The following is a 12,292-nucleotide window of genomic DNA, read 5'->3' as shown; positions in this document are numbered from 1 at the left end:
TTTGATAGTATTTGGTAGTACTATATGTGTGTGCATACATACAAAATGTGCATACTCTCATAAACATATACATACACCAGAGATAATCTACATATTTATTTACTTTTGCTACCTTGGACTTATATCTATATACTGCTCCAAACTAAGGGTAGCAAGCTGGGCTACATAGACACTGAAATTGTGCTGAATTTAGATTTGCCATGCCTTATGGCCACTGGACCATGAAACGTCCTACCAGGGATTTGATAGTTTTTAGTTATCTTTATTCTAAGATTCTTGAATTACTTTACATCTCTCAGGGTATTGTCTTGGCAGAACCATTCAAAGACAAACAAAATTAAAATAGTATTAAAATAGCCTATTAAAAGGAGACACTAAAAGAGGTGTTATACAGAAATATATGACAGATAAATGAATGGAGGATAGCTACTTTTTTTTTCGCAAGAGTCCATTTGGTAAACTTCTCTAGTACCAAAATCCAAATTAGAATCTTTTGACCTAGTATACTACAAGCTGTTTTAGGAGGAAGATGCTATTCTTCTGGGTTTCTTCCACTCTTGTAGCCTGAAATCCATTCTATTGGCTTACTATGCTACCTGTTTAGATATAACCTGTAAGATATAACCTTTGTTTGTAAATTTTTTTATACATCATTTCTTTCCCAAGGTTGTCTATGTACACATAGACACCCCCACACTCACACCATATTTACCAAAAGAACTGGAATCCCCTTGGCGTTCACTTAATAGTAGTTATCTCAGCTTCTTCATGTCTTGGTGTTGTGTTTTACTCTAGATCTTTTGTAGTGGACTGATCAAAACAATCTAAATATTTCTTCAGCAATGCAAACATAAAAAATACTGTATCAAAGGTTACTAATCCCTCCTGCTTTCACAGTGACTATCCAGAAGTTTATGTTATTATATTATAGGATATTACCAAAGTAGTAACATCACAGGGCAATCCAGCAATCCAATTCCCTTAAGAATTGTTTTCTTAAATAACTCAGAGTTATTTCCAAAAAGTTAGTTACTTTATTCTTCAGTAGCTGCCTTTGAAAAACTAATTTTCTTATGTAAATGTGCATGTCCATCTGTTTGCCATGTAACTCTTGCAGATTAATACAGGATTAGAATTTCAGAAATATGACATAATTCATACAAATGTATTGTACATTTTTACATTACATTACAACCCTAACCCTCTCTCAACTGCGTCATGCAGATTTTAATAGAAACAGGGAAAGAATACAAGGCTTAGCAAGAATTGTAGTAATCAGAGAGTAGTTTGGGATAGATGTTAGCATCCCTCAAATCCTGATCACATCACCAAAGCAACAAGACAAAAAACAGATCCACTGTATAACTCACAACAAGTGTTTGACCCTCAATAATTTTTATGTAAACCTCCCAGAGTCTGTTCAGTAGTAAAATGGGCAGTGTATAACTTCAGTTAACAAAAATAAATAATCTGGATCAGGTCCATAGTGGCCATGAACTCCTCCTGCACTGCTTCATTCTTCACAGCCAAAAAATGAGGTTGAAATCTCCCGCTATTATAAAGCTGGAAAACTCTACCAACAATCTCTGCATAGAGTTGAGCTGCTTGGACTTGTGGTACAGTTCAGACAAAAAGCTTGTGATATTCTGGAAAAGTTGCCTGTTAGGTCTACTACTATTACATAACTACTTCCCATATTGCTATCTACAGTTGCGGGTTCCCCATTTGACCTGTATGGTGCACAAGTTATGCTTACATAGCATTTCCCAAACATCAAAAAGAGAAGTTAAATAGAATTTGCACGGCTGTGATGCTCTTTCTATTTGATTATTATCTAGAGAGAAAAGAATGCAATGATCAGAAAAAAAGGAAAACATTGTAAAACTGGTGCTGTCCAGAGTATAATTTTGTTAAAGTCCTCCTTTAGAAGATAACATGACTAGCTCCATGCCATTATCAAAACGATAGAACTGCAGGTTTCACTGCCCAAGGATTGCTTTTGCAAATATAGATGTTGCATAAATCAATATGTTGCTGTATTTATTAAACATACAAGCTCTTCTTGCGTATGTTTCGGTGCCTTATCCAAACATAAGCAGTACCTAGCTAAACCAGTTGGGACACATTTCCCAGAATATCTAGTAAGCAAAGCCATGCCAAAGAATGAGATTGAAGAAGTCTGTTCTAATCCATTTCAGTGAGGTCTTACACTATACCTAAGGTGTACAACGTATATGGGGATTTCCATTAAAATGCAACAGAAGATCATACAATGCATATATGAGAATGACATGTGATAACTTGCAACATAATGATTGAGAAGTTGTTTAAATGTTTCTTCCTCTACTTGCCTTGTATTGTTCAGCCCTTTGTTAACAAATTATGAAGTTTTTTCCTAAAGCTCATAATAATTAATCACTCTTCTCCCTTTTTCCTGCAAGCAGATAGTGTTTTTGTTACTGGCTGAATAAACATGGAGATTCAGGCGCTAGCTTGAAAGGTTTTCTTTAAAGGTCTTTATTTGGCTGCAGCCTGCATTTTTTTTAATGATTGCTGTTGTTGTGACAATGCTTAGGGGAATCTCAAGTTGAGAAGCCCTTTCTGTTCCTTTGCATTCATAAATCTCTTCCTCCCTCTGGTATTTTAATAGATCTTTATTTATTTTTCCCCCCTCAGATGCTGATGGACCTCCAGTTAGATGCTTCCTTCTAGACTTCATATTGTCATTTGTTTGGTAGCAGAATACAAAGTAGTCATCGTGGGCGGACAAGGAAAGCTCTGGGCACCGGGTTTTGGACTGGACTGCCAAGTCAGCGTGATCTCTTTTGCTTTTCAATAGTTGGGCAACCATGGAGACTCTGTCCCAGGACATTCTGCTGGAGTGTCAGATTTGTTTCAATTACTACAGCCCACGGAGGAGACCCAAGTTACTGGACTGTAAGCATACTTGTTGTTCCGTTTGCCTTCAGCAGATGAGGACCAGCCAGAAGGACCTGAGGTGTCCATGGTGCCGAGGTGTCACTAAACTCCCACCTGGGTTCTCTGTCTCCCAGTTGCCAGATGATCCGGAGGTCGTTGCCGTGATTGCAATACCCCACACTTCAGAGCACACTCCAGTCTTCATCAAACTTCCTAGCAATGGGTGTTACATGTTGCCCTTGCCCATCTCCAAAGAGAGGTCTCTATTGCCTGGAGACATTGGCTGTCGTCTCTTGCCAAGCAGCCAACAGAAGTCTCTCACTGTGGTCACGATCCCAGCCGAGCAACAACCACTGCAGGCTGGGGTGCCGCAGGTTACAGGAGATGAGGAGCAAGACCAGAGGGGCATTGTGAAGAGCTCCACCTGGTCAGGGGTTTGCACTGTCATCCTGGTGGCCTGTGTCCTAGTTTTTCTTCTTGGTATTGTCCTCCACAACATGTCATGCATCTCCAAACGTTTCACTGTGATCTCCTGCGGCTGAAAGGAGGCTGCAGCAAGCTCCTCTCGTGAGCTAGATTTAGGGGTTTGGGAGGGTGGTATTGATGGTGACGGGAGGCCAGGAGGTGAAATGCTGTCACATGGACTGAATCATTTAAGCCAGGAAAGCTGATTGACAGTCCAGAGTCTGCTGTAAAAAGTAGGACAGCAAGACCCGTTGATAGAGTGTGAGGCATATCCGGTGCTTCTCTGCTGGTGACGATTTCAAAGAAGACTGCATGCATACTCACTTAGCAAATGATCTGTAATCTATAATGATTTCATCATGTTATGAGATTAAAGATGTCTATTTAGCTGGTTCTACTGTACAGGTCATGATCTCTCTCCCTTTCTTTCTCTCTGTCTCTTCAGAGTAGTTGATTTACAAATGAAAATGCTGTATGTTCAAGTAGAATTAAACATTGGAATGAAGACCGTCAATCTACCCAGTGTTCTCCAGACATAGCAAAAATGTAGTTTTCTCTTTATTTTCCAATAGCCGCAGGGAAAATTATGAAATGTAATCATTTAGGCCATGAGGACTTTTTTTTTGTATCTTTCAAATTGCACATTCATGAAAGTGGTTTTAAAAATTTGTCCCACAGGTTATCGAAAGGGAACATTTTTTTAAAGTATTGAAAATCTTCTAGATGTAATATATGTGTATGTTTATGCTCATTCTATTTTCTTCTGTAGTTTAAATGATTTTGTTCGTTTGTTTTTTTAAAAAATTGAAATGAGACCATAAGCATAAAAGCAATAAAGGAAGCTAGGAAGGAAATCAAGATGTCTGGCCAAAATGATTGTCTCTGTGTTCTTCTGTCAAACACCACTTGAATATGTAAGTTCTCATGGTACTTCACATGCATACTGTATACTGGTCATATGATTCAGAAATAGTAGAGGTCATGTTACCCAAGAGAGAATACGTTTACCGAAATGGCAGAATCAATGGTTTTTATTAAAATTTCTTATCCTCCAGAATGCAAGTTGAAGTTCAAAGGAGACATAACATAATAGCTATGTTTGTAGATGCTTATTTATTATTGCAGCTGTGAGATATTGGTGGGCATCATGACTGTGATGCAAAATAGATAAACCTATATTGGGCTGTCCCCTGTAATGAAAGGCTTTTACAGTGTGAAAATGTTGCCATAATAAAAATAGATAAGAGGGCAAAATAAGGGCATAGTAGTCAAATGATAATTCAACTGAAGTTAAAACCATGTAGGCCAAGCTCCTTCCTTATTTAAATGTTCATATTGACAAGTATTACAGGATGAATTGTCTTCTACAGATATTGAACAGCTTTGTCCATAATCAGGAAAGGGTTTGTGTTTATAGCAGGGAAGGAAAATCTGAAACTAGTGACTCCCATAAAAAGCTTTGGTTGTTATATTGAGGGAAAAATCATGAAACCTGTATTGGTGGCAGTTTAGCTGCTGAATCATGCCATCTGGAACCAATGACTGCAGTTTATCATGTGCTCAAAGAACCTCTACTAACTTGACCATTTTTTCAGGAAACGTTCATTATCTCAAGATGTTCAAAAAAAGGCATGTTACTTTTATAGTGTAATAATTCCAACTGAGGCACAACAGAGACAAGTTGGAAAGCTGCCAGAGAAAAGCTACTTAACTAAGGGACTGAGGGCTTGGAGCTCCAAAAGAGACAAGAGGTGAGACATCACAAAATAAAAAATGGAGGTGCTTTTATTCCTTGCCTTAACCTCCATTTTGGTCTATCATGTAGTAAGCTTTTAACACATTTCCCATTTTCTTCAGATTAGTGTAAGGACTGGACATAGCCAGGGGTGTGATTCAACCGCTGTAACAACTGGTTTGGTGAGCACGTGCTTTGTGAGCGCACAGAGGGTTTGCTACTGACCACCTGGAATCCTGCAATCACCCTGTGTGTTAAACAGCTGATGCGTGGCAATCCGTTGTGCCGCGTGAATCAGCTGAGTTTGAAAATCAGGAAATTAAGGTCAGAATAGACCTGGGGCAGGTGGGCGGGCCCAACACCTAATCATGTGGTTGCTCACAGATGATCCTCGGAGCTAACGGTTTGGCCGAATCAGGCCGGACCGGTAGAATCCCACCCCTGGACATAGCGATTTCTTCACTGATGATAGAAAGCATTAGGAAGAACTCTGTTTGTCACAATTTTCATTTCTCCATGATACATTCTTCACCTGATGGGCCTTCATATCTCTCTCTACTTTTAATGGTGCCATGTCTTTGTATCATACCAAACTGTTGTCCAGTTTGGTATTTAAGTAGTTTACTTAGACAAATGTTTTTGCCATAAATTAGAAATTGCTTGTTTCTTTCCCCTTTAACTTATGGCTAAACTAGAAGATCTGTAGGATTGTGGAATGCAACTCCTGTTAGGCTCTGCTGCTTCTTGCATGTGAGTGGTAATATATCTGAAGGAGCAAGCGCTATCATAGCTTCAATAATGCCTGTAGTTAAACAAACACAAATTACATTCAAACAATTCAATGTATTCATTAATTATCCCAAGTCAAACATTATTCTGAATTCCTAAAGAAACAAAATCTCCCTGTTCCCTAAAAGTAATCATTATGGTAGGAAGATATTAAAGCATACTATTGACTTCTCAGCTTAATTCCTAAAACATAATTATTAACATTGTTAACAATAGTGTTGCATAGGGGGAGAGGGGAAACTCCTTTTGAAATATTTGTATTAGTCAGTGGTCAGTTCCATATAATTTGATGGTAACAAGACAAATTATTGGGTACGTGATAGGAAAAAACCCGAAGTTCTATCCTAGCAGAATGATATTCACTAATATGAGTTATGAGTATGAGTTTATGTTCTGTAATAACTATTTTCTTTAGTAGAAATTTGAGAGATGGACATAAAATAACAAGATCTAAGCAAGGTTATGTTTGGGATTTTGAAAGCATATGATGGAGATTTTCACAAGTAACTAATTATATCATAAAATATGATTATAAAACCCATTTACCATACAGAAAATGAGTAAATTTGCTTCTAGACCCTAAGAGCCCAGCTGACACCTCTAGGATTTCCTAAGTGTAGATGTTAGATCTGGAGGAACTTATTACTTGCTAGGAACTATGTTGTGCCCTCTAGTTGAAGGAGACTTTGGCTAAGGTCTAAGAATTAAGGTTATAATACATTATAAAGAATGCCAAGAGTTACATAATTTTGTTTGTTTAAAACATCATAAATTGTGGAATACCATGTTCTACACTCCACAGGGGTCTCCTGTGAAAATTAATATGGAGGATGATTGAAGTTGCTCCCACATCTAGGAGAACAAGCTACAATTCCTATTATTCTGAGTCTCACAGGCTAATTTGCTGAAAGTTTGCTCCCCAACTGGTGGGGCTGTCAGAAGGAGGCTGAGATGTTAAATTCCTATGTTGTGCTCAGGTAGATCTTGATGGCTCATCTGATGTCTGATTTGTGCCAGTCCCCCTCTCTAATTGGACTTGGAACTAGATAAAAGGAAGGTAAGTAAGTTCACTTGCTGGCTGTAGTGAAAGGCTGAATTCATCTTATGACATTGGGTCAAGGCACAGAATGCCCCCAATTATAATATCCATCTAGCAGTAGAAGTTGTAAAAAACGGAGTAGGTCATAGCTATTAGCAGTGCCCCTTTCTATGTCAGTTGCTGTAGGCTTGATTCATACTAGGATTACTTAGTGGGATCTGCTCAGTAGGTGATAGATGGCCGTCAGAACCAGGTGATTTTTGTTGCCTTGATGGAATGAAGTAATCCTGGGTTGAGGGCTGAGGAAATCTGGGATAGAGCTGTATGATAGAAGTTTTATGTATTCATAAGAGAACGAATTTCATTTAGTCTCCCATTTACTTTAAAGTTGAGATGGGTCGCTGTTGTTAGTATTTCTCTTTTTGTTGGCAAGAGAAGGCACATCTTCTAGACTGAGTCTGGGGTGATTTGTTCAGACGGTTTCTGACTCCTCAGAACGATCTGTGTCCTGTCTGGTCTAAGGATATAAGACAAGTGTAAAGATGAAAAGAATGGGAGATACAGCATGACATCTGCTGTCTTAAATCTCTTATTTTTATTGATTGGGACAAAGCTTTCTTTTTGTCCTTGATTGTTAGTAGGACTTCATCTTGAGCCTCTCTGAACTTCTTGCCTTTGAATGAGCCTAATATTAGGCTTTGTTTGAATTTACATTACAGATTTTGCAGCCATTGTTGCCTCTTCATGGTGACATTCATCACTGCATCCTTGGCTAAGAACCAGGTCTCCTGCTCAGTGCTGCAAAGTCTCTTATTTTCCTGTCATTTAGATATTTTGGAGTGTCTTACCTGACTATTTATTATAGCCGTGTACAGCAGCAATCTAGGACTACCTAAGATAAAATATAGAGTTTTATCTTAGGGAAGAAGACAGAGAATACCTTTGCTATCCATAGATCTGTTAAAGAATATGTGGGAATGGAATATACTGTAGTTTGATTACTAAGGTTTTGATAAATTTTCCTGAGAAGACGAAGTCTGATTTTTGGAGGAATGGGACAACTCCTTGAAGTGGACTATTTGATTGGTCTTGAAATAGCACTATCCAAGTTATATATCTATAGATGTGGGGACTGCTAAAGATTGAATTTGTGAAAGATCTCTTTCTATGAAAGCAGTTGTTGGACTTAAAGGAAGCAAAGTAGGAAGAGTATGGCTACTTTTGAAATTTAGTGTTGGAGAAGATTCACAAGAATATCTGGGACAGCCGAGGAAACAAACAAACAAAAATGCATCATTGAACAACAGTTCTTGTTTGAAGCACACATTATCCTCATTGAGGCACCTTATGCAAAGACCTAACTTTCTGGAAAAGATTATAATGCTGGAAAAGATGAAAGAGAAGGAGAGGACATCCAACAGTCATGTGAATGGACTCAAAAGTGCCAATGGGTGTACCATTGGAAGACCTGAAGGACCAAGTAAGGGATAAATTGACATGGAGAAAATCTGTTCGATTACTAAGAGTCAGCAACAACTTGATGGCACATAGTCAGTCAGTCAGTCAATTGGAAGTTATCCTACTTCCCAGGAAAGGAACAAGGGAAGATCAAGGAAAAGAGAGTTTGAGTTAGAGCCACATACACTGCTCAAAAAAATAAAGGGAACACAAACAACACAATGTAACTCCAAGTCAATCACACTTCTGTGAAATCAAACTGTCCACTTAGATAGCAACACTGATTGACAACCAATTTCACATGCTGTTGTGCAAATGGAATAGACAACAGGTGGAAAGCATAGGCAGTTAGCAAGACATGCCCAATAAAGGAGTGGTTCTGCAGGTGGTGACCACAGACCACTTCTCAGTTCCTATGCTTTCTGGCTGATGGTTTGGTCACTTTTGAGTGCTGGCAGTGCTTTCACTCTAGTGGTATCATGTGACAGAGTCTACAACCCACAAAAGTGGCTCAGGTAGTGCAGCTCATCCAGGATGGCACATCAATGCGAGCTGTGGCAAGAAGGTTTGCTGTGTCTGTCAGCATAGTGTCCAGAGCATGGAGGCGCTACCAGGAGACAGGCCAGTACATCAGGAGACATGGAGGAGGTCGTAGGAGGGAAACAACCCAGCATCAGGACCGCTACCTCCGCCTTTGTGCAAGGAGGGACAGGAGAAGCACTGCCAGAGCCCTGCAAAATGAGCTCCAGCTGGCCACAAATGTGCATGTAGCTGCTCAAACGGTCAGAAACAGACTCCTTGAGGGTGGTATGAGGGCCCGATGTCCACAGGTGGGGGTTGTGCTTACAGCTCAACACCGTGCAGGACGTTTCGCATTTGTCAGAGAAACACTAAGTTTGGCAATTTTGCCATTGGCTCCCTGTGCTCTTCACAGATGAAAGCAGGTTCACACTGAGCACATGTGACAGACGTGACAGAATCTGGAGATGCCATGGAGAACGTTCTGCTGCCTGCAACATCCTTCAGCATGACCGGTTTGGCAGTGGGTCAGTAATGGTGTGGGGTGGCATTTCTTTAGGTGGCTGCACAGCCCTCCATGTGCTCGCCAGAGGTAGCCTGACTGCCATTAGGTACCTAGATGAGATCCTCAGACCCCTTGTGAGACCATATGCTGGTGCGGTTGGCCCTGGGTTCCTCCTAATGCACGACAATGCTAGACCTCATGTGGCTGGAGTGTGTCAGCAGTTCCTGCAAGACGAAGGCATTGATGCTATGGACTGGCCTGCACGTTCCCCAGACCTGAATCCAATTGAGCACATCTGGGACATCATGTCTCACTCCATCCACCAACGCCATGTTGCACCACAGACTGTCCAGGAGTTGGGGGATGCTTTAGTCCAGGTGTGGGAGGAGATCCCTCAGGAAACCATCTGCTACCTCATCAGGAGCATGCCCAGGCATTGTAGGGAGGTCATACAGACACATGGAGGCCACACACACTACTGAGTCTCATTTTGACTTGTTTTAAGGACAAGACATCAAAGTTGGATCAGCCTGTAGTGTTTTTTTCCACTTTGATTTTGAGTGTAACTCCAAATCCAGACCTCCATTGGTTGCTAAATTTGATTTCCATTGATAATTTTTGTGTGATTTTGTTGTCAGCACATTCAACTATGTAATGAACGAAGTATTTAATAAGAATATTTCATTCATTCAGATCTAGGATGTCTTATTTTAGTGTTCCCTTTATTTTTTTGAGCAGTGTATATTGGTCAGTGAGCAGATCCTATTGGAAGAGCCCAAGAAGACAAAGAGTTCAGAAGCATGGTCTTGTGCATTACAGCCTGCACAAAAGACCGTTTTTCCTAACTGATTCCCTTTATATGTGTTAGGGTGGAAAATTGGGAAGTTGTTATCTGGAGACAATTAACTTTAAAAAAAAATCTAAAATGTACAGTATTGGCTTTGGTAGGGTTTTCAGGAGGCAGAATCTAATGCAATTAATAGATATCAGAAATTGAAAAGTTAATGAACTATGTCCCTATGGAGATGCATGTAAACTCATATTCCTAATTCATAAAGTGCCATTATGCATCGTGTGGTTCATTTTGAACTGCTAATAACAGGTTGAAAGATAAATAATAAGATAATCTAAATGCTTCTGCTTGTCTACTTATTAGACTCAGCGCTGGGCTGGATAAGAAACAATTATAATTATTTACTATATTTATTATAATTACTATTTACCCTTCATTTTTAAGAATTCAACCAAAGAACACAACATATAATAAATCCTGTTAAGATATATGTAGTACATCTTTAACAATCAAAGTGTGTTGATTGCAGCTCAACTGCTGAAAATTAAAATAAGTGAAGAGAATAAAATTAAGGGAAATTTAACTTCTATCCATAACTTAGATTGAAAGACAGAATGAGTAGTGAGCATTCTATTTATTTTTAACTGGACTTTGGCAACCATGCTTGTTTTATATCTCATGTATGAAATTATCCACATATACTAAGCGCTTGTGGATATCAAATAATACATTCTACCTTGACAGCTTTGGCCTTCCTCTAAAGTTTGGATGGAAAAGGAATATGTCTCGCTTGTAACTATGGTGCAGGTTCCCTGAAAGCACAACAGCCTTTCCGTTTAGGACTTGTGAGTGTTTGGCCAAGTTTGGCTTTGGTGTGAATCTGAAGAAAAAGGTTCTGAGACTGTTGTGAAAGAACCCAATATGAATCAGCTTCAGAGGTGAAACTAGGTACAGATAACACTCAACTTACAACTGTTCATTTAGTGACTGTTCAAAGTTCAAATGGCAATGAAAAAAGTGACTTATGACCGTTTTTTTTCACAGTTATGATCTTTGAAGCACCCCCCATGATCATGTGATGAAAATTCACATAACAACCAGATTACTAAGCTATCAACTGCAGTGATTCACTTAAACTGTGGCAAGAAATGTCGTAAAATGGGGCAAAACTCAATAAGTGTCTCACTTAACAACAGAAATGTTGGGCTCAATTGTGGTCATAAGTCAAGGACTACTTGTATAGTTGCCCAAAGGGGCTATTGTTAACAAATGGATTTGGAAAGAAGAGATGTAGATGTAGGGTTATAAAGTAAGAGTTGTAAGAACTGGCTTTGTTTTTGCTGGAATTCAAAGCAATATAATTAAATGTAACCTACTTAGGATATAATCCTAAGGATATAATTGTCCTCACCTTATGTATGAAATGCAGCTGGATTTACGGCCAGTCACTGTCTCAGCTCAACTCACCTTACAGGTTGTTATTGTGGAGAAAATTGGAGGAAGAAGTAATATTAGATATGTTGGCCTCCTTGAGTGGTTTATAAAAATAAGACGAGATTTAAAAATACCTAAAAGGAAATCCAAATCAAAATGATACTTTCCCTGAATTTTTAACCTTCCATTAATCCTGAGAGATTGTTTACCTCAGTGGTTCTCTAACATTGTATTTTAATTTCCACCAATCACTCAGTTGAGACACATTTGTCTGTGTGTATGAGAGAGAAAGAGAGATGGTGGCATTAATAGAGAAGTTGGCTCTCACTTTGCTTGTTGTTCTGGCACTCAGCCATTTTTCCATATTTGTCACCACCCTGGCCTACTCAGGTTGGCATGAAAAATGGCATTTAATAAGTTGCCAGAATCCTGCAAATTGTAATCTACACTTTGGGGAGAAAACCTGATTTATTCTTTTCCATGCAGTGCTCATTTTTCTACTTCTGAGGAACTGGAGATCCAGCATCCCAAGGCCAGACATGTGGTATGCTTTTCCCGATAGAAGCGACAAGCTTGTTGGATTTGTTTTTTGCTCACGTATCTCATGTTTGGGTGTGCTAATTGCTCACAAAGTCA

At 39.2% G+C, this 12,292-nt stretch overlaps 1 protein-coding gene across 6 annotated transcripts in view; it reads left to right on the top strand.

Moving 5' to 3' along the window:
• RNF152 (ring finger protein 152) overlaps positions 1-4,238 on the top strand; it is a 38,389-nt gene extending 34,151 nt beyond the window's left edge. For all 6 annotated transcript variants that reach the window (XM_026675379.2, XM_087961192.1, XM_087961194.1 and 3 more), the window contains one exon: positions 2,677-4,238. In XM_026675379.2, coding sequence (XP_026531164.1) covers positions 2,850-3,461 — 612 coding nt within the window. In that variant the 5' untranslated portion in view covers positions 2,677-2,849 and the 3' untranslated portion in view covers positions 3,462-4,238. The remainder of the gene's footprint in view (positions 1-2,676) is intronic.
• Positions 4,239-12,292: the final 8,054 nt, after the last annotated feature.

The sequence above is a fragment of the Notechis scutatus genome, chromosome 3 (assembly GCF_049901735.1).
Source record: "Notechis scutatus isolate UNSWTSFEM ecotype Mainland chromosome 3, rNotScu1.2, whole genome shotgun sequence".
NCBI lineage: Eukaryota > Metazoa > Chordata > Lepidosauria > Squamata > Elapidae > Notechis > Notechis scutatus.
The sequence above is the reverse complement of the archived record's forward strand: the minus strand, read 5'-3'. Positions and strand labels throughout refer to the sequence as shown.